Source organism: Leptonotus elevatus, chromosome 20, assembly GCF_054856555.1.
Source record: "Leptonotus elevatus isolate MCC_2025b chromosome 20, RoL_Lele_1.0, whole genome shotgun sequence".
NCBI lineage: Eukaryota > Metazoa > Chordata > Actinopteri > Syngnathiformes > Syngnathidae > Leptonotus > Leptonotus elevatus.
The window spans coordinates 31,521-51,546 of record NC_141258.1 but is presented as its reverse complement, the minus strand read 5'-3'; the positions used below and the strand labels follow the sequence as shown (position 1 = coordinate 51,546).

General features: G+C 53.7%; 2 protein-coding genes across 2 annotated transcripts; one reads left to right on the top strand and one right to left on the bottom strand.

The window, feature by feature from the left end:
* Positions 1–2,920: 2,920 nt before the first annotated feature.
* Positions 2,921–10,326, bottom strand: LOC147156191 (transcription factor COE3-like). Its single transcript, XM_086065159.1, has 16 exons — positions 10,196–10,326; positions 8,917–9,073; positions 8,785–8,848; positions 8,611–8,666; positions 7,682–7,755; positions 7,546–7,614; positions 7,327–7,408; positions 6,626–6,743; positions 5,487–5,620; positions 5,275–5,401; positions 5,098–5,186; positions 3,974–4,039; positions 3,759–3,909; positions 3,517–3,705; positions 3,249–3,416; positions 2,921–2,952 (listed from the first exon to the last, which is right to left on the bottom strand). Exons 1-16 carry the CDS (start codon positions 10,324–10,326, stop codon positions 2,921–2,923), a joined length of 1,707 nt encoding a protein of 568 aa, XP_085921285.1.
* A 3,228-nt stretch (positions 10,327–13,554) lies between these two features.
* On the top strand, positions 13,555–19,937 carry syde1 (synapse defective Rho GTPase homolog 1). The gene is made up of 13 exons (XM_086065337.1): positions 13,555–13,930; positions 14,528–15,151; positions 15,215–15,535; positions 15,608–15,770; positions 15,945–16,108; positions 16,179–16,253; positions 16,323–16,411; positions 16,517–16,654; positions 16,713–16,839; positions 16,984–17,150; positions 17,215–17,473; positions 18,709–18,993; positions 19,182–19,937. The coding sequence occupies exons 1-13, from the start codon at positions 13,846–13,848 to the stop codon at positions 19,349–19,351; spliced, it is 2,667 nt and encodes an 888-aa protein (XP_085921463.1). The 5' UTR covers positions 13,555–13,845; the 3' UTR covers positions 19,352–19,937.
* Positions 19,938–20,026: the final 89 nt, after the last annotated feature.

Below are 20,026 nucleotides of genomic sequence, written 5' to 3'. Positions count from 1 at the left end.
CAAGCGGACGGCGTGTTGACAATCTGTGCCGAAAGCCGAAAGGAGAAGCAGGAAGTGGCCCCGCGATAGCCATCGTCATCATCATCCTGGCAGGAAGTGCATCAACAGCACTTCCTGCGGCGGATGACGATGACTATCGCGGTCGTCCTCATCTTCCTCCTCAGCAGGTCATCCGTCATTTTGGAAATCGCCGCTGAAATCTTGCTGAGCGCTAATATCTCTGTCACTCAACGGCCCCCCCGCCGCCCCCCGCCAATGAGCGCCCCGCGTCAAACTTGGGGGGAGGGGGCGTGGCTGAGCGGAGTGACAGCCAATCGGAGTGATAAAAGTACGGCAAATGTAAGAAAGATGATAAGAAATAATGGACTTTGTGATTTTGGGCCGAGCGGAATGTGCCGGCGACGTCCGTCAGACAACTTTTGCAAGAAAAATAATAAGCCTTTTGATCTGGATCAGCACGCACGCACGCACGCACGCACGCACGCACGCACGCACGCACGCACGCACGCACGCACGCACGCACGCACGCACGCACGCACGCACGCACGCACTTTTTCCTTCCGTGAAATGCCGGTCAACAAGCTCGCAAGTGATGTGGGAAGACGAACCACCGGCAACAGGAAGAGCAGCCATTTTGTTGCAAACTGGCGTCCGTCATGTCAGCCAATTGTGAAAGGCGAACTTTCACCTTGGAGAGAAACGAGCTGACCTCTCCGCCCCCTCCAAGGTTGAAAGGAAGCCAACCTGAAGGCAAAGCCATCAGGACTTGTGCAAAATGTTCGTTCGCCAGCCAACAACAAGCGTTTTCATTCAACAAGCAACAAAAATGTCCCTTTTTCATGTGGTCCATTTTCACAACTCAAAACTGGACGGCGTCCACCTGGACTCCAATCCCATTTCTTCTGGTGTGCCCCAGGGCTTGGTCTCGGGGCCCCTCCTCCTCAGCACCTTCAGCCCATCCTCCCGCTTGGCAACATTTCCCACGATGTGCACTTTGACCTTTTGGTGGCCACTTCACAAATCTCCAGCAAAACGTCGCTATTGTGGGAAAGGACATTTGCTCAGACTTGATGAGTCCTGGACTTGCCCCGCCCCTCATCTTGATTCTCAGCGACATCGTCAACAACCAAACTGATGGATGACAACAAACAACTTTCAAGAAGGCCTTTATCTCTCGCGCACGCACGCACGCACGCACGCAACGTGCGTGCGTTGTGATCCCAAAAGACGAGACAACGTGGTTTTGCGTGATTCCAAAAGGATTCATGTCCAGCCATGCACACAAAACACACAACGTGGTAGGTCAGGTGTGTGTGTGTGTGTGTGTGCGTGTGCGTGTGTGTGCGTGTGTGTTAGTGACGCACGCACACGCCTCCCTTTTAATGAGGGTTGACCTCGTTAAGCCCGGTTAGCCGGCTTTGTTTGTTTTGTCTTTGTTGCTCTTCGTTCCCTTAAGTCAACAAACATGGCCGCCCTTGGGGGGCGGGGGGCGGGGGGGGGGGGGGGGCGCGCTGCCGGGTGTCAGGCAACAAGAAGCTCGTCTCCGATGAGTCTGATTGATCAGTGAAGAAACTTGAAGGGACTCACAAAGTAGGAAAGCCAAACATTTTTGTTGAAGGATTCCTCCATTCCTGTTTTCACTTCCCGTGACCTTCAGGACTGGCTTGAAGGACATCTGTTGGATGGGGGGGGGCCAGATGCCGCTGCCATGGCAACCGTGTGGCCTGCTTTCAATCAAGTCCTCAGAGACAGACGTGGGGGCCTGTGTGTGTGTGTGTGTGTGTGTGTGTGTGTGTGTGTGTGTGTGTGTGTGTGTGTGTGTGTGTGTGTGTGTGTGTGTGTGTGTGTGTGTGTGTGTGGGTGTGTGTGTCCAATTTGTGTTCCACCTCGACATCCGAAGCGCGCAAGAAAGCAAAAAGACATTTGGACATTTTACATGTCAAAGACTTGATTTTGTTGTTTCGGGTCGATAAAGAAATTGATTTCAGTTAGTCACAACTGGAGCTGACTGAAAAGTCTTGCGGTTGCAGCATTGCTTACCTGATTCCCTGTCATGGGTGACGTGGTTGTGGACACCCCCCCCCCCCCACACACATCTTCCCCCTCCCCAAGTGCAGCAAGGCAGTCAAAAAAGGGATTTCAAGAAGCACAACGAACAAAAAGCAAAATCAACAATGTCCAAAGACAGAAGCAACAAATCACGCAGGAAGACGACGAGGACGTGATCAGAAGAGGACGCGACAAGGACTGAAAGGAAGTAGACAACGAGGACACGTGGACGAGACGCACGTGACCGATTGAATGATGTCGTGATGGCGAGATGACAAGCACACGAGGACGTGCATGTTAGCATGTTAGCATGTTAGCATCAAACACACAAACGTTCCTTCTCTCTGTTTTCTGTCGGAGGAAACTTCAGACGGCACCGACTCGAATCTTGCACAACTCATAAGTGGATTCACTCGTATCTCAAAGCAGCGCACCAATTAGAGTGACACCATTTGGTGAGCGATATATATTTTATTAATTAATGGCTTTGTAGCTACAATGCACACACTTGTTTCAATGTAAAGCAAATGAGCCTTTAAAATGTCCTTTTTTTAATTTCTGCATGAGGAAAAACATCAACATTGTTCAAATCAAAATCACAATTGCACAATTAAAACCGCACACATTTGATTGACATTTTTTTCCTGATAGAAAACAATCGGCGTGCATGCGCACGCACACACAGGAAGGATCTGCAGCCAATGTTGACGAAGGCCGAGAAGCAAAGTTGTCGTGACAAGAGGTGGAGCTTGAGGGCGAGGGGGCGGGGCTTGATGGGGAAAATGGCGCCGGCCCTCCAACGCGACGAGGCGTCTTCCGCGCGGAGGCCCCGCCCACACAGCTGTTCCGACGGCTCGCCGGCCGGCGTCCTCTACATGGGCGGCGCCGGCGGGCCCGACATGGCTGCACAATCACGAGAGAGCACAAATGGGTTCAAAACGGAATTCCGTCCGATCAAACGCGCCAAAGGGCCCGAGGTCGCACCTTCTCTCCTCTCACGTCTTGACCTATTTGTCCTGTCCTGTCATACTTCAAATGGCTTCATTGAAACGTCTTTCATTGTTTTGTTGATTGTAACAAAATGTCGTGATTTGAAAACTTCCCTGACTGCGGAAAATAACGCGTGTTTTTGTGCAAATGGCGAGCTTGCGTCTTGCAATAAAATCTTGGCGGTGAGCAAAGGCGGAGCCGGGAGTCACCTTGCAGTCCGGCGTTGACCCCGCAGTTGTTGGTGGGCGGCGGCGGGGAGGAGGCGGGCCTCACCACCGGAGCGAAGGCGCTCTTGGCTTTCGCGTTGGCAGAGAAGGCGAAGGCGCCGTGGGCGGAGCTACAGTTGGACACGCCCATGGCGGGACTGGCGGTCACGACTGAAAGCGCAAACGGAGGCGGTCACACAAACGCAAGCACCGTTCGGACGTCCCGCCTTCAAGTGGGCGTCGGCCTCCAAGCCGGCGGATGTCCACTTACTGCCGTAGGGGGAGTTGGCGGCGGAGCCGTTGAGGAAGTTGGGCGAAGACGCCACCCCGAGGTTGGGCATGCCGCTGCTGGCGTAGGCGTTGATGCTGTTGCCGGCGCCGTTGCCATAGTTACTCTGCTGGGGGGCGGAGCTCGGCCCATATCCTCTCGGCGACTGCGGCCCGTTGCGAGCGTATCCGCCTGCAAGAAGAAGAAGAAGAAGAAGCTCAGCGTCCGCCAAGGTCTCCGCTGACCTGCCGAACTTTGACCTTGATTGGCGTCGTTGATGGCCAGCTGGCCGCCGAAGGAGTTGACGGCCATCATGCCTGACGGCATCTGCGCGTGGCTCCGCGGGACGCTGTACAGCGCCTCCGCCATGTCCGTCGCCCGCTTCAGGATCAGCTCCTGGCACGCACAAGCGGACGATGACCCCCGACCCCCGACCCCCGTTGGCGTGCGTGCGACTCACCTGGTTGCTGGTCGGCATCCCGTACAGCGCCTCCGCCATGTCGGCCGCTCGCTTCAGGAGCACTTCCTGACCGGCGGCGGAAGATCACGTGACATTAGAATTTCCATACATCCTTCGCAAAAACAATCCAATAACACTTGAGATGTGTGTGCGTGCGTGTGCGCGCGCGCGGGCATGTGTGTGCGCAGGCCAATCTCCTTTCTTGCCACATGAGTGCTCTCGCCGATTTCCTGATTTGATTCTTTCAACGCTCTTGTTTGCCAATGGACTTAAACACACACACGCGCGCGCACGCACACACGCACACGCGCGCACACGCACACACTCGTGCGCAGTGAATGATGTTTGTAGAATGCAATGTTTTGTGTGTGCGTGTATTTGGATGACGTCATGCACGGCGCGATTGGCTTTGCCGTCGCACGCTGGCTTGTGGCGGCCGTTTTCCACTCGCCAAAATGGCAACGTTGTCTGACAAGCAAAGTGACGGTCAGCGATTGGACGAGAAGGTGCGATGACATCATCGCGCCGATAAAACAAATTGCAAAGTTGATCTGCAAGAGCACAAAAGCTTTCTTGGCCCATTTAAGTGGAAATTGGACTCGGCCAGCAAAAACAACGGCAACAACGGGCGAGAAATGTTGCAGGTCAAAGCGGAACAGTTGAAAGTTGGAACGCTTTGAATTGGTGAACGTCACTTTCAAATCTGCCATTGGAATGAATGGGGAAGAGTTTTTAGAATTATGGTTAAGGTGTGAATATTTGAAATCCCCAAAATGCAAACATAGCGTGAATATTTGGAACACGTTCAAATTGGAATAAGGAAAGTCGGATGAATTACGTGGAAGTCGACCCATGCCAAAAAGTGGGCGGAGTGAAGTACAGACGTGTGAAGGTGCGCGTGACGTCACACAATAAAAGTCAAAACAAAATAACTAGTGATGAAAATTCCAAAATTAGAACCCTGACACACGCACACGCGCTGAATGATGTCAAAGAGCAAATAAGTGACAATTGTTCTTCCATCACGGTCGGTTCGGCTCGGCTGCTCGCGGTCCAGATACGCATCAGTTAAGCAGCCTCTGTGTGCGTGTGTGCGCGCGCGCGTGTGCGTGCGCGCGCGTTACCTTGGGCAGCCTCTCCGGGTCTCCAGGGTGACGAGGGACGACCTTCTGTAACCTCTGGAAGCCGTAATCGATGGTGGGCTCGTTTAAGGCTGGCGGGAAGAAAGTCGCGCAAATGGAAAACGCCGTCCGAGCCGCGCATCGCGCACGCGCGTCAACGGCGAGCGCTCGGCGCCTCACCCGTGTAGACGAAGCGTCCGGGCGCCCCTTTGCAGAAGTGCTTGGACTTGTAGGACAAGGTGACCTCCACCACTCCAGGGATGTGTCGGGGGGGGGTTTGCACGCGGATGGCGTGCGGCGTGATGAGCTGGACCGGACGGCGCTCGTTAGCCGGCAGCGTGCGCTGTTGCGTGCGCTGCGGCGTGCGCTGTGGCGTGCGCCGGTTCGCTTACCTCGCTCCACACCAGCATGCTCCCGAAGACCACCTGAAGTCCGTCGAAGAAGTTTTCTCCGATGAGGATGACGGTGGCCCCCCCCGTGGTCCATCCCTCGCTCGGGCTGACCGCCTTGATGCACGGGCACGCCGCTGACGCACAAGAACGCAAACGTGCGTCACTCGCGCGCACGCGGAAAGGATTTCATTCGCGGGGACCTTTTTCTACTTTCACACGCACACACTGTGAAGTCCCGAAATGTTGGCCCCAGAATGTCCAAAAACAGGAGCGACCACACACACACACACACACGCACACACACACACACACACACACACACACACACACACACACACACACACACACACACACACACACACACACACACACACACACACACACACACACACACACACACACACACACACACACACACACACACACACGCACGCACACCCCGATAATGGCGCCCTCGCGCTCTTCTCAGCGCGACTGCACATTGAAATCGAAGCGCGAACATTTAAGACGTCATTTGACATCTTCGATTGGATTGATCGATTGCGATCACAACCGAGGACTGAAAGTGCGCAACAGGACGGACGATTCTCAGGCGTCGTCCGACGCGAGTCCACGTGACAAACGCAAAAAACGACGTCCGACGCAAATGGAGCGGCTGCGCTTTTGCAGCTTGAGACTTTTTCCCATCTTTCGTCTCTCAGACGAGCAAAGCCGAAACGCCGGAAGCCATCAGACGCTGGGTGGGGGCGGGGCATAAGGCTGCTGGGTCTCCATGGCTACCATCTTTAATTAGGTTAACGATTAAAGAGGCTGAACGGACAAACTTCTGTTCAGGGAGGCTTGCACTCTTCTAACCCATAATGCATTGCGGCGTTTCCTTCTTCCAGGAGCAAACAAAAGCATTTTGATCTCGTCAGGCTTCAGCTGAGATCAAGCCCGAGCCCACGTGGGCTCCCGTGGGTGCCCCCCCCGCCCCCCCCCACCCTTAATACCTCAGCCATATTGAGGACTGGATGTGACGGCGCCAACTCGAGCAAACCTTCGTTAACACGCCGACGTCACCGGCGACGCGTCAAAAGACGACAAACGATCGGTCGGACGGTGACGAGCCCGCCGAGGATCGTCCGCTTCTGCCGTACCTTCGGACGGGTCCAGTCTCCGAGCCCGCCGGCCATGTTTGGAGTTGTTGTGGACAAACATGTTGTCCGACACGGCCAGCACGTGACCGTCCACGTTGACCGTCGTGGACACCGCGACCTGAAAACACGCACACACAAACGGCGCTTGACTGCGTCAGCATCACAACGACAAGCGGCAAAATCGGGATGACGAAAGAAAGGAAGAAAGAAAGAAAGAAGAAAGAAGAAAGAAAGAAAGAAGAAAGAAAGAAAGAAGAAAGAAAGGAAGAAAGGAAGAAGAAAGAAAGAAAGGAAGAAAGAAAGAAAGAAAGAAAGAAGAAAGAAAGAAAGAAAGGAAGGAAGGAAGGAAGGAAGGAAGGAAGGAAGGAAGAAAGGAAGAAGAGCTGATTGCGACCATGTGACCTTCATCATGTTTGTGTTTGAAGAAGAGAAAAATGTGCCGACTGGCGTTTGTGTTGGAGTTGATGCGCTCGAAGAAAAAGCGAACTTGATGACGTTTCGATGGCGTTGAATGCGATGGCGGGCGCGTCCGATCAATTGAGCATGAAACGACGCTGGGACGCCTTTTCAAACATTAACTGTCACGTTTGTCCGACTTCGCCTGCCAAGTGGTGAGGCAATGCATTGTGGGTAGGGCCCTGTTGAAAAAGGAAGTCATGGCGTGCGCGCGTGCGCGCGTGCGTGCGTGCGCGCATCTTCACCTGGAACCTCCTCATGTCTCTCGGGTTGCCAGCATTTTTCAGGCAATTCTGGTTGCACTTGAGGAAGAACTTAAGGAAGAACCTGCAAGCAAACACATCACAACTTCAGACAGGTGACCTTTGACCTTTGTCTCACGTCCCAATGTCGACAGCAACTTCAGTATCAGCACACGTCAGAGCGTGCGTGCGTGCGTGCGTGCGTGCGTGCGCGTCGGCTACCTGTCGATGACGACGGGGTCGGACGGCGTCTCGTTTCTGTTTCCGCAGCTTTTCTTATCGCAGCAGCGACTGACGGCACAGATGGGAAAAGGTCGCTTTGATATGCAAATGGCGCGCGCGCCGCCAACGGGTTTACCTGCACATGATCTCGTGGGTCAGCAGAACTCGGCACATCTCGGGATTCTTGTCCTGACCCTCGTAGAGGATGGCCTGACACACACACGCACACGCACACGCACACGCACACGCACACGCGACCTTCTCTTAGGTCACGTTTACACCAGCTTCAAAACGAGACAACGCGTGCCGAGATTTTGGAGCTGCGGAAGATTCGGCGCCGGTGACAAACGGCGCCGAGAAAAACAAAACAAAAACAAAGCTTCAGTCGGGGATTGGGAAGCGAGTCCACTTGCCGGCCGTCTTCAACTCTCGGAAAGCCAAAGCGCATGAGACGTGACCTACGGTGACTTCCTGGGAAGGCCACGCCCCATTGCAATGTTGAACGCGGGTGTGACGCTGCGCATAATAAGCGTCTCATTTGCATGTTTTTGCTTCAAGAAAGGCTTGGGAAATCCCTTTTGGACTGCAAACGGACCCGTCTGGACGGATGCTGACTGGACCTGGGCCAGAAGGGAGCTTGGGTCCGACAGGCCCGGGACACCAAAGTGCTGCCCGTCCGTCCGGCAAACAACCTGACAAACCTGACAAGCGTGCCAATGCAAGAGGTCAGGAGCGAACCGACCGGTCTCCGCGGAAAAGCGCACAAAAGACCCATCGGGGTTCGACGCCGTAGCCGACCGACAAGAAACTTGACGTGAAAACGGTGTCGCGGCAACGAGTGCAAACGTGGCCTCAACTTCTCCCGTTAATTGATCACACCAGCAGGACGGCGCCGTAAAAACCCAAACAAACGCAGACTTAAAATTCAAAACAGACAGAAAATATTTGCATATTTGAATGTTGCATTTCTGGACTTGTTTGCAGACGAATTATTGAACTGCCGCCGATTCTATTTTTCAGACTGATTCACAAACACATTCAAGTGATCAATAATCAATTGCTCACCTGCTTGGTCATGGAATCAATGAGTCGTATGTAGAGGTGCTGCTCCGTTCGCATTCCTGCGCACGCATACACACACACACACACGCACGCACACACACGCACACGCACACACAGTGTTTGAAGAGCAGCAAGATGGCGACGGCGCCGGCCGGCCGGCAAGCGGACGGCGCGCACCGTTGTTGGAGAGCAGCTGCAATTTGTAATGAATTCCGTTGTTGCTTTTTTCCACGCTCGGTTCCTTCAAGCAGAAAAAAAAAGGTCGGCAAAGAGATTTTGCGAGCGTCGGGCTGAGTTTGGACGTCTCACCTTGTCCTTCTCCACAAAGTCCACGAAGACGCTGCGCTCGATTTCCACCGGCCGACCCTGACGGTCGTACAGCGCCAGCACAAAATGGAAGAAGTTGGACTTTCGCAGGTTGGACGGCGGCTGCTTCTCAAAGTGGGCGCGCGCTAAGCCCGCCCCACTGACGCGCACACACACACACACGCGCACACACACGCACACACACACACACACACACACACACACACACACACACACACACACACACACACACACACACACACACACACACACACACACACACACACACACACACACACACACACACACACACACACGCACACACACACGCACACACACACAAATCCATTTCCAGAGCAAAAAGGGTGTTTCCATCTCTTGACGTGCGTTTCACGTGTGAATGCTGAAATGTCCTTCTTGAAAATTGCGGCAAAGAAAGCAAATATTATGAGTGACGGCCGGTGAAGATGCGAGCAAAAGATGGCGGAGAACAAAAAGTCATGTGACGCGAGGACACGTTTGCAAGATGAAAAGAAAGAATTTGAGTTTGTGATGAAATGAAGCAAAAAACATTTCTCACATTTTGGCGAAAGTCGCAAAATGCGCATTTGAAGGTTCCGCAAAAGTCTGACCTTCAACGTCGGCAACCAGCAACAGAACCGCGAGGAAAAGCGCCGGAGGACGATTTGCAAGTTGCGCGAAGAACCAACTTTGCTTTGGAGCAAAAGATTGATCGACATTTGACAAGAAGATGGATTTTGATGGGACTTTTCTATTTCTTGCTTCATCAACAAAAATGCGACAAAATAGATGATGTCTGTAATCGTTCAAAAATGAAAATGATTCATGGTGACAATAGGAACAATAATTATATCATAATATCAACAATAATAACAGTAATAAGAACAATACCAATAACGTCAATAATAATACAATACTAATATTTTTGCTCTTACTGATATCTATATAAAAAAAAGTGCTTTTTTGATGTAGAGGTTGACGTGGAATGTGAATTTTGCCTCCAAAATAAATAACAAATAAATCAAATATGAATATGAATATGAAATGAAGTATTGTGAAGATTTTCGACCTCACAGGAAAGGACTTTTTGTCGTCGTCTCCGTTTTCTCTGGTCTGCGCGCGATAAGAACGCGATGGGATGAGATGAGAGAAGTGTGAAAGTGGCAACGGAGGCGGGCTGGCGCGGGCGGGAGGGCGGGAGGGCGGGCGGGCCTGCCGGGACTCGCCGTCCCACAATCCCTCGGGGCTGCGGATGTTTTACCTCTGAGCGGCGGCGGCGGCGGCGTTGGCGTCCAGCACGCCGCTCGAATGCATCCACGAGCGGACCGTCAACGGCTCCTCCTTCAGGATCGCCGTGGCGCCCCGCGGGAGGCCATCGTCAATCCCGAACATCCCTCAAGACCCGCGACGAGACCAGGATCAGGACCGGGACCGGGACCGGGACCGGGACCGGGATGGCCCGGCAGGAAATGCGGTCGTTTCCTTGCCCAATTTGGAGAAAGTGGCTCAGAGGCCGAGAAAAACGTTTGCTGGTCTGCCGCGAGACTTTTATTTGGCGTTTTCCTTCTCACGCTTCAAAGGCGACCGGCAGGGAAAATTTCATTGGGGAATTGAGGAGCCAAATGAAAAAAGAATCGAAGGAAGGCAAATGCTCGTTTGGCCCCTTTTCCCCAAAGACCAGGTGAGGAAGAGGACGGCGCGACGGCGAGAAGGCAAAGAGCCCCGCGGCCCCACAGGACCTGGCGCCAAAACCCCAAAACCCCACGGCCGTGACGCGGCGGCGGAGGAGGCGGGGCCCGCCCATATAAGGATGGGCCAAGTGATGGAGAGAGAGCCGCTCCAACCAACCGCAGAGAAAGGCCCGCCTTCCTTCATCCGCATCTTCCGCCCCCTCCCGGCCATCAAGCGGCAACAACGGGAACAAGAGGAAGACCAAGAGGAAGAGGATGAGGAAGAGGAAGAGGATGAGGAAGAGGAAGAGGAAAGTGCTTTGGATGCTTTTGCTCTACTGGAGTGCACTGCAGCACCCAATCAAAGGTGTGCGTGCGTGTGCGCGCGTGTGCTGCCATGAAGTCACCCCAAGATTTGAGAGGAAAATTGCCGCCCTCTAGTGGAACGTTAGAAAGGTTCAACTTGCCCTTTGATTTTGCGGATGGAAAGACATCCGAGCCAGCGCTCAAACACATCATGAGACTTTAGTCGCTCTTATCTTTTCTTGCTTTTCAATTCTTTGCTATAATGTGAAGTCGAAAGACATTTTGATGTGCAAAACCTGAATTCTGCGAGCCTGAATATGAGCACGTTGCCGGAATAAACGTCAATATACATGACAAAGAATAAAATAAAACAAATATTTCATTCATAAATCATTTTTGCTTTTTTATGCGCATGCACACACACACACACGTTTATTTTGGTGTGTTTGTTGTGTCTTTTTGTGTCTGGTGTTTGTCTTGTGTTTGTGTTTCCCGTCTCGTTATGTCTGATTCCGTCCACCTGCGTCTGTTCCCTTCCCAGCGTTTGACCAATCGGTGCCCTCTTCCTATCGCGTTCCCCAAGTGCGTCTCATTAGTGTTGGTGTATTTCGTCTGTCGTGTTTGTCCATTCGATGTGGGATCGTTGTCTTCGTCAGGTGTCGAAGTCCCGCGTGCGAGTCGATGAGTCGCGTCGCGTCGCGTCGAGCGAACCTCTTTGTTTCAGTCTCGTCGTCCTCGTCACTTAAGTCCTCCACGTCCTGCCAAGTTTCCCAAAGTCAGCCCCGGTCAAGCCAGTCCCGTCACGGCGACCGGTCTCCTCTCGCCAGTCCTTTTGTTCCCGATTCCTGTCTCCCTGATGTGTCTCCTCTCCAACGCGCACCTTCACGTGACACGCTTCAACTTTTGAACCTCCTGGTCACTTTTTGAAGGTAGACGCAATTCTCAAGCGCTTTGGCCACTATAGCTGAAAAAGCGCAATAAAAATATCGTTCCAAGACTTCCGAAGAGCAGTTGAGTACTTCTGCAAGCAAAAGAAGAAGAAAAAAAGTCAGCAAAGGCCTTTTGGAACATCTGACCTTTATTTGCGGATGATGTGCGTGCAGAGTCCCATTTAATAGGACTTTCCAATCCAAAGTTATAGTTGAAAAAGGCAATGCAAAGTTATGTCGAACCCAAGCAACTCAAAATGAACCCCTCCCCAACAAGTAAGCAAATATGTGGAGACAACGGAGGGGGCTGCTGTGATGTGACTCAATGGATCCCAGTGGGGCAGTTGCTCTCGCGGTCCAAAGTCCCTCAGAGTCCTCTCACGTCCTTCTCATCGGGACTCACGTTTGGACCGAGCACGACCACATGAAGTCTCCGAATAGCCAGGCAAGGCAGGCAAGACACGCCCCTTTCTCGCATTTCTTCTCTCACGACTCTTGGCCTCCGATACAGGCTGCCGTTTTGTGGACTCTGCCGCCATCTGGTGGACGCAAAGCAATTTGCGACACCAGGAGACATTGAAACAGAATCGTGAAATCTGGCAGGACTTTGGCTGCTGGACTGCAGCCGTCGTCTGGTCTATGGTACTCGTAACCGGTAAGTAGGTGCAGTAACTTGTAACTGTCAGGATGTGAAGGTTGAGGACCGAGAAGGCAGAGCGAGGAGGCAGGTGTACTAAAAAAAAGAACAAAAAAGGGGTTGTTTAATCAAATCAAAAAGGCAAACCAGGTTCAACAAGGTCTTATTTCCACCCGACTGGACTATTGCAAGACATTCTTCCCCGCGAGAGCGGCGATGCCCACCAAGCCCAAAACGATACGCGCTGCTACCGTTTGTTTGTCGCTTCTGTTCAGGTACTGATGACACTTTTTACTTCTTCCTTTTAACGTTGAATTCTTCTGACTTTTCTCGCCGTTCGCCCTCACAGCAGAAACGGCTGCACGATCGTTGCAATCGTTGACTTTGTTTATCGTGTCTATTTTTGCACCAGGTCTGAGAGGACTGTCAGTCTTTCAGTTCTGCTGGATGTCCTGCATGCACATCTGACAAATGACTAAATGAAATGATGATATAAAAATCAAGTATGAATTTCGTTCCTTGTGTCATGACAACAACTTTGACTTGATCGTTTAATTGATTGTTTTTCTGTGTTTGATTTGGAGGAACTGTTGCACGCCAAATTGCCCTTTGGGGATGATAACGATGGATCTATTCCCACCCGCGACCTTCTCCACGTGTGTTGAATGATTTGTGGCAAACGTGTTGCCAGCCTCCGAAAATGTTTCCAGCCAATCTTGAAAAGCACCCAAAAACGTACAACTGCGTTTTCCCTGCTGGTTTTCCATTTGTTAAAATTCACTTTTTTCTTACTACTCGCACGAGTACTTTTGCTTTTGCGGCGGGCGAGAGTCAGTCCGCTTGAAATGAGCCTCGGGTCCGACTCATTAGCGGCCAGTCAGGACCCACGTAAACAAAGGAAGCAAAAAACAGGAGCGCCCCCAAAACACAACGCGACCGCGGCGTGCACGTGAGCAGGATGTGAGCGTGCGCGCGTGCACGTGAGCAGGATGTGAGCGTGCGCGTGACAACGCGCCGCCAACGTTGCAAAGCAAGCCAACTTTTTTCAGTACTTTTGTCCGCTTGAAGTTTTCGGGGCCTGGAGAGGAAAATGCGGACTGCAATTCCCGTGAGCCTCCTGCAGTCAACAGACCCGAACCCGGCCCCCTCCTCCAGTTCGCAGCTGTGCACCGAGGAGAGTGGGAGGAGGAAATGGAAGAGGAGGGGGGACTTTGGGAAAGAATGTTTGGAATTCATTTCCTGTTCTGCAGCTGGGAGAGTTTGATAGCAGACGAGCGAGCAAAGATGAAGGAGTGAAGGAAGGTCCAAATCGGCTGCCCGTCCCCAAAACAAAGCGGGCGGGAAGCGGTCCGACGTCCGGCAGCCGGCCATGGCCCAGCCTCTGCTGAAGAGAACCTTCTCCCGGCTGCGAGGCAAGAAGCCGCCCCGCAGGAAGACCGAGCCTCAAGTCCAAGGTGAGCGTCCTGGTCCGCAAGCGGTTCTGTTCTCTTCTCGTGTCTCAAGGCTTTTCTGTGGCGGTCAGACCGGGAAATAGCGGCCATCTTTCATGCTGGGCCATTCGTTGCGAGGAAGGCTGATGCGTCTCTGCCTCCCAATGAGTCCGGTTCGGAGCGCGTTCCCATCAGAATAAAGGTTTGCGCCACGAACCCGACGATCCGGTGAAGGATCCGTAAATTTGGCTTTAGCGTCAACGCGATTCGTCATAAACCAGATGGAAAAGTCAGCACTTCCTGTCAGTGCTTTCCGAGGAGGGAAGAATTTGATATATTGGCCTGACGACCCTCGCCGCGGGTTCGCCGGCCTAATTGGCCGTGCGTGCATCAGACTCGTGAATAGTGAATCGTGAATCGTGAATCGTGAATGGCGGCAGTGTTTGCTGGATGGAACAGAGACTTCTTTCACGCACACACATTGAGGCCTCTCCTCCGGGATTGGCACAAGGCGATTCTTGTTTGTGACGAGAGCAACGGACTTCCAAATAGCGGATGCGGTTCTAACGCGACGGGTCCAACTTGGTGCGTCTTGATGACCGTCAACTGTTTTTGCTGCAGATCAGTCCGACGTCAAAATCCACAAGTGCAGCCCGCCTTTGCGAGCGATGACCAGCAAGGTCACGGGGGCAGCGGCAGACCCCGAGTCCCGCTCGCTCAGCCGCATGACGAAGAGGCAGCAGTGGGTTGGGCAAGGATCGCAAGCTCCGCCCACACCTCCGCATGCTGATGCGGACGGAAAGTCGCAGACGCCCAAGGTAACGGCGGATAAGGTAAATGACAAAAGACAAGCGTCTGAAAAAGCAGCGGCGGACGGGTTGGACGGGACGTCCATATTTGAGCCTTGCGCACCGCAGGCGGCCTCCCGGCCAGCAGGCGGCGCCGCTCATCCAAACGCAAGCGTTGGCAACAAGCTGTCCGGCAAGCGGGCCTACTTGCAAAGCTTGGACCGCAGCAGTCGCAACTGGGTGCTTTCGTCGGCAAAGTCCGACACGTCGGACCCGAGCCGCGGCTTGCGGCGTGAAAGCGCCAGCCAGATTTGGTACAACCCCATTCCGGAGGAGGAGGAGCAGGAGCAGGAGGAGGAGGAGGAGGAGGACCCGCTGCGGCCCGGCCAGGCGGAGAGCGGAGCACGGCAGGGACGCGCTTGCAACGACGCCGACGACTTGACTGCAGAAATTTCAGGTAAGAAGAATTTGCCTTGTGGATTGTTTTCTTGAAAATGAGGCCGGCGTCTCGTTGGAGCAGACCCCGCCCCCGCCCCCGCCCCCGCCCCCGCCTTCCCGAAGAAAGCGGGTGTGATTGACAGGCTGAGGTCTCCCGGCACAGTTCGCAAACTCTCCTTCAAGATGAGGAAACTTCCCCAACTCAGACGCAGAATCAGTCTTCGCTCGTCTCGCGCTGGGCAAGGAAGCGAGCGAGCGGCAGGAGGTGACGAAGGCGCCAACAAGAACGACCGCGACCGCGACTGCGACCGCAATGTGATCAGCAGATATCATCTGGATAGCTCCGCCCCTCCCGCCTTGCCCCTGCGCCGCTCATCCAGACTGCGCTCGGCCAGCAAAGGAGGTGAAGGAGCTCGTCTGTCCGCCGACGAGTGCAGCGGTTGCCGCCATGCAAATGTGACACGCCTCTCTTCAGGTTACCTGAGTGACGGCGACTCGCCAGAACTTCTGCCGCGGCAAGCCGGCCATTTGGCGTCCTTCCCGCTCTACGTGGCCTCCGAGCCTTCGCCGTGCTGCCGGCGCGTCACTGGCTTGCTGACCGTGCACCTCCTGGGCCTGGACCGCATGACGTCAAAGAAGTAAGCAGGAAATGGCGCCGGCCGACACGATGTGCAAACATTCCAAACGGGACCCTCGCGGTCATCACGATGGATTAGCCCCGCCCGATGCACCGCGTGCGTCTCTTGTACCGGCGCTGCGTATAGCAATCAAGTGGATCTCTTTTGAAGGGTCTGGTTCTCCGTTCTTCCCAGGTCCGATGAAAGCAAAGACGTTTTCCTGGCAATTCAGATTGACGGAACGACTCGCGCCCGGACGTCCCTCCTGAACCTGAAAGGCCGCAGCCTGTCGTTAAACCACGCCTTCCACTTGGAGCTGGAGAGGGCGTGCCAACTGCGAGTGCTGGTGCTCAGACCAGGTAAGACCGCCTCCGCCCGGACTCTCGGTGACATCGGCGCCCGTGTGACCGTCTCGGTTCGGCCAAGCAGCCCAGCCGGAGTCGGAGCGGGCCGGGAACAGAGTTTGCTGCCTGGGGGGAGTCGCCATGCCGCCGCTCTTTAAAGGTGCAGTACCCCAAATCCCGGCGGTCCGCCGTGACCACCGTTGACGGCCGTGATTGATGTGTGCGTCAGGAAGTCGCAGTCAGCAGCTGCGCGTCCAGCTGGAACCGAGCGGCCTCCTTTACATCAAACTGTCGCTGCGGGAACAATGGCACGCGCAGGTACGAGCAGAGGAGCAAACGTTGCCCTTCCCAACGCGGGCCGCTTGCACCCGATGGGATGACTTTGGTCTTTCCGACACTAATCCAGATGTGCGCCTCTTTCAGTTTGCCAGCGAGTCAAGCGCCCCTGCTCGTGTGTTTGGGCTTGAGCTGCGCCACCTGGTGGAGGAAGAAGGATCTACCTGGGCAGTTCCTCTGCTCATCCAGAAGACGGTGGCAGAGATTGAGCGGCGAGGACTGAAGGTAACTCCGGCCAGCCGGCAAATGGCAAAGAGCTTCTTGTGACCGCTGCCCTCCTCAGGCTGTGGGTCTTTACCGACTGTGCGGTTCGGCCGCGGTGAAGAAGGAGCTCAGGGAGCGCTTTGAGAGCGACAGTTCAGCCGTCCGCCTCGGCGAGGATCTCTATCCCGACATTAACGTCATCACAGGCCAGTGGGCGCATTTGTCGCAACCGTGACCCAATTACTCATCCGTCCTCATCAAATGCTTTTTCATGACCTTGAGCTTCACTTATCAAGAGGAATTGTGAAAAGTAGCCACGCAATTGAGTTGAATGTCTTGCACTTGGACAGGAATCCTGAAAGATTACCTGCGGGAGCTGCCATCTTCGCTCATTACAGCCACTTTGTACGAGGCGGTGAAGGAAGCCATGAGTGGGCGGGTCCCGCCGGCCAGCCCCGACCTGCAGTCAGCAGAGGACACGGTGGCGCTGCTCTCCTGCCTGCCGGCTGCGGAGAGGGTGAGGCGGCAAGACCGCACTTCTGTGACTGGGCCAGGGGTGCCATCCCAATTCTCTCTTCTAGGCCACGTTGACGCTGCTGCTGGACCATCTCAGCCTGGTGGCCCACTTCAGCCCTCGCAACAGAATGACGCACCAAAACCTGGCCGTCTGCTTTGGCCCGGTGCTCCTCAAGCAGACGCGGGAGGACCGGGGGGCAGGCCCAGTCAAAGGAGGGCCGAGAGGGGGGGCGGCTTTGTTTCAAGCAGACGATTCGGCCGCTGCTGCGGTTGATTTCAAGGGTCACATCGAGGCCTTGCACTTCCTGCTGCAGCTGTGGCCGGGTGAGAGGAGGGAGGGAGGGTCCGGGGCTGCTTCCTTTTTAGCGGCCAAGTCGAGAATTTCATTGATATGTTCAAGCGCTATTCTGATGAATCCTGCATTCATTCATTCAATCAATCAATCAATCAATCAAACTTTATTTATAAAGCACCTTTCATACATTAAAACGCAACTCAAGGTGCTGAACAATTAAAACATCCATAGAACAATAAAAAGATAACCCACCCCTCCTCCCAGCATCATCATAATCACACACACATGGCGGGGCACAGAAAAACCCTGTGAGGAAAAGCACCCAGGAGGAGCTCATCCACACTGAGAGGGTTGACAACCGCCACAGGGGGCAATGTCATCCCGAGAACCCCAGCCCAGATTGACCATGGCCCGCCTCACACAGAGTGACGTGCGCCACGGCCCCCCGGGGCCAAGGAGCCCCCAGGACCACCACCCGCCCGCAGGCGCATTCGCCGATGAAGTATTAAGCAGAATCATCCTGCCATTCAAGGAGGCTGACGTTTGATGCGTTTGCTGTCAAATGGACGTCAAAGTGCTTGAAATGGAAACATCCTGTGCCCGAAGCCACAAAACAAGCCCGTGGGCCGTTCGATGTCAGCATCGTCCTGCATCAAATGTCCGTCTCCTTGGATGGCACAAAATGGCTGGATTGCGCACAAGAAAGGAAAGACATTGAAGTGATTTGTGTGTCGTTTTGGTCTGCTGAACCCGTAAAGGACATCGGGTTCTTTGAATTGGCTCAAGCTTTTGACAATTGAGTCTGAGATGTATTTGGATCATTACTAAAAGTAGTGTTTGACGCCATCTGCTAATATTGGCTGAGTTTCTGAATGTTTGCTTCATTTTCACACGGACAGTCATTTGCATAACGAAGGCTTACGATAACGATTGCCGTCTTTCTCGATATCGTCTAAAACAAATCAAAGAATTTGGGATGGACGAGCTTGAAAAGTTGGAGCGTTTGGAGAAGAGTGATGTCATAACTTAGCACTTTTTGGCAAATAAATCGGTACCATGAAAAATGCAGCACCAATGTCACATTTGGATCGTAACACTTCCAAATATGCCAAAAGCCTTGAAAGGTTCTCGCCGCCTCAATGTGTTAATATTCATCTATGAAAGCGGCATTCATCAGAATGTCGCGTTTGGACCCGTGCGGGTTGGGCCGCCATCTTATTACTGCCCTTGACTTGATGTTGCCGGTCATGTCGTTCCTCCGCAGTGCCAAGCCGGCGAATCCCAGCCGACGGCAGCGCCGACGTGGTCCCGCCTTCGCCTTCGCCCACGCGGACCCGCAAGAGCCCGGAGCCTCCCGTTTTGGAGGAGCGGCGGCAGGAGGTGGTGGTGTCGCGGCAGGAGGTGGTGGTGTCGCGGCGGGGGCGGGACGGCGCGGCCCGCATGGACAGTCCGCCCCCCATCAACCGCTACGCTGGCGACTGGAGCATCTGCGGGCAGCAGCTGCCGTCTGGACAGGACGACGATTACGACGAGGTGGCCACGAGTCAAAGTGAGCAAAGTCACCTTTAACCTTTCTTATGGATCCGCTTTTCAACATGTCGGATGTTGGCGTTCTTCCTGCCATCTCAAGTCTCGTCTGTGATCCAAATTGGTGCCAATTGCCTCAAATGAAGTTTGAGTGCTTTTGGATGACTTGGAATGGTTTTTCTTTTGTGTGTCGACGTCGTGTGCTTGTAGGCAGCGAAGATGAGGAAGAGAAGGAAGGGGCGTGGCTCCAAGGAGGCTACGTGGACGAGGTCCTGGATTTTGATGCCCCCTTTAACTGCCGACTCAGCCTGAAGGACTTTGACAGCCTGATTAACGACCTGGACCGAGAGCTGGCCAAACACGTCAACATTTGCATGTAGACGCGGAGGACCAGGCGGCGTTGAAGGCCAAAAGCAAGGTTGAGCGCGTGCTCGTTCATTGGCCAATGGATGGATTGTCCAACCAGGAAGTTGACCGACGCGTCGCAAAGGCGCCAACTTGACTTTTTCCGCTGTCCAAGCCACGTGAGGTTTTTAGGAACGCCACCTTCCACTCCAGATGCCTGATGAGCCCATCCGGAATGTTTTAAGGTTCGAGCCATGCTGACGTAGCAAAAGGCAACATTTGAAATGAAAATGGCTTCCTTTCCATGCACGGAATCACACGGCAGAACAAAAACTGCTGCTGTGGATGAATTCTTTTGGACTCTTGTTTGCGCTAACCGATGACAAGAAATGAAGGTAGCAAGTTGACGAATTGCGATCGGGACCGACGGTAGCAAGTTGACGAATTGCGATTGGCATTACGGTAGCAAGTTGACGAATTGCGATCGGGACCGACGGTAGCAAGTTGACGAATTGCGATCGGCATATTACGGTACCAAGCGTGCAAGCGATGAGCTCACGCGACGTCGGCAGTATTCTTGTATTTTGCACAATTTCACAATGCACTTGTTTTTCAAACCAAAGTCTGTCTACAAAATAAAAGTCATGACTTTTTTCAAGCTCTTGCCGACTTCTCTCCCGTAAGCCGTCTCCGAAGGCCTTTCGGTCCAG

Excerpts from the sequence above, each read along its gene's own strand:
- syde1 (XM_086065337.1), top strand. The coding sequence starts at position 13,846 with ATGGCCCAGCCTCTGCTGAAGAGAACCTTCTCCCGGCTGCGAGGCAAG. Across the intron at positions 15,771-15,944 it reads GACCGCATGACGTCAAAGAA|GTCCGATGAAAGCAAAGACG; the intron begins GTAAGCAGGAAA and ends CGTTCTTCCCAG. Across the intron at positions 16,412-16,516 it reads GGGAACAATGGCACGCGCAG|TTTGCCAGCGAGTCAAGCGC; the intron begins GTACGAGCAGAG and ends CGCCTCTTTCAG.
- LOC147156191 (XM_086065159.1), bottom strand. The coding sequence starts at position 10,326 with ATGTTCGGGATTGACGATGGCCTCCCGCGGGGCGCCACGGCGATCCTG. Across the intron at positions 6,744-7,326 it reads GAGACATGAGGAGGTTCCAG|GTCGCGGTGTCCACGACGGT; the intron begins GTGAAGATGCGC and ends GCGTGTTTTCAG. Across the intron at positions 5,187-5,274 it reads CGGACGCTTCGTCTACACGG|CCTTAAACGAGCCCACCATC; the intron begins GTGAGGCGCCGA and ends TCTTCCCGCCAG.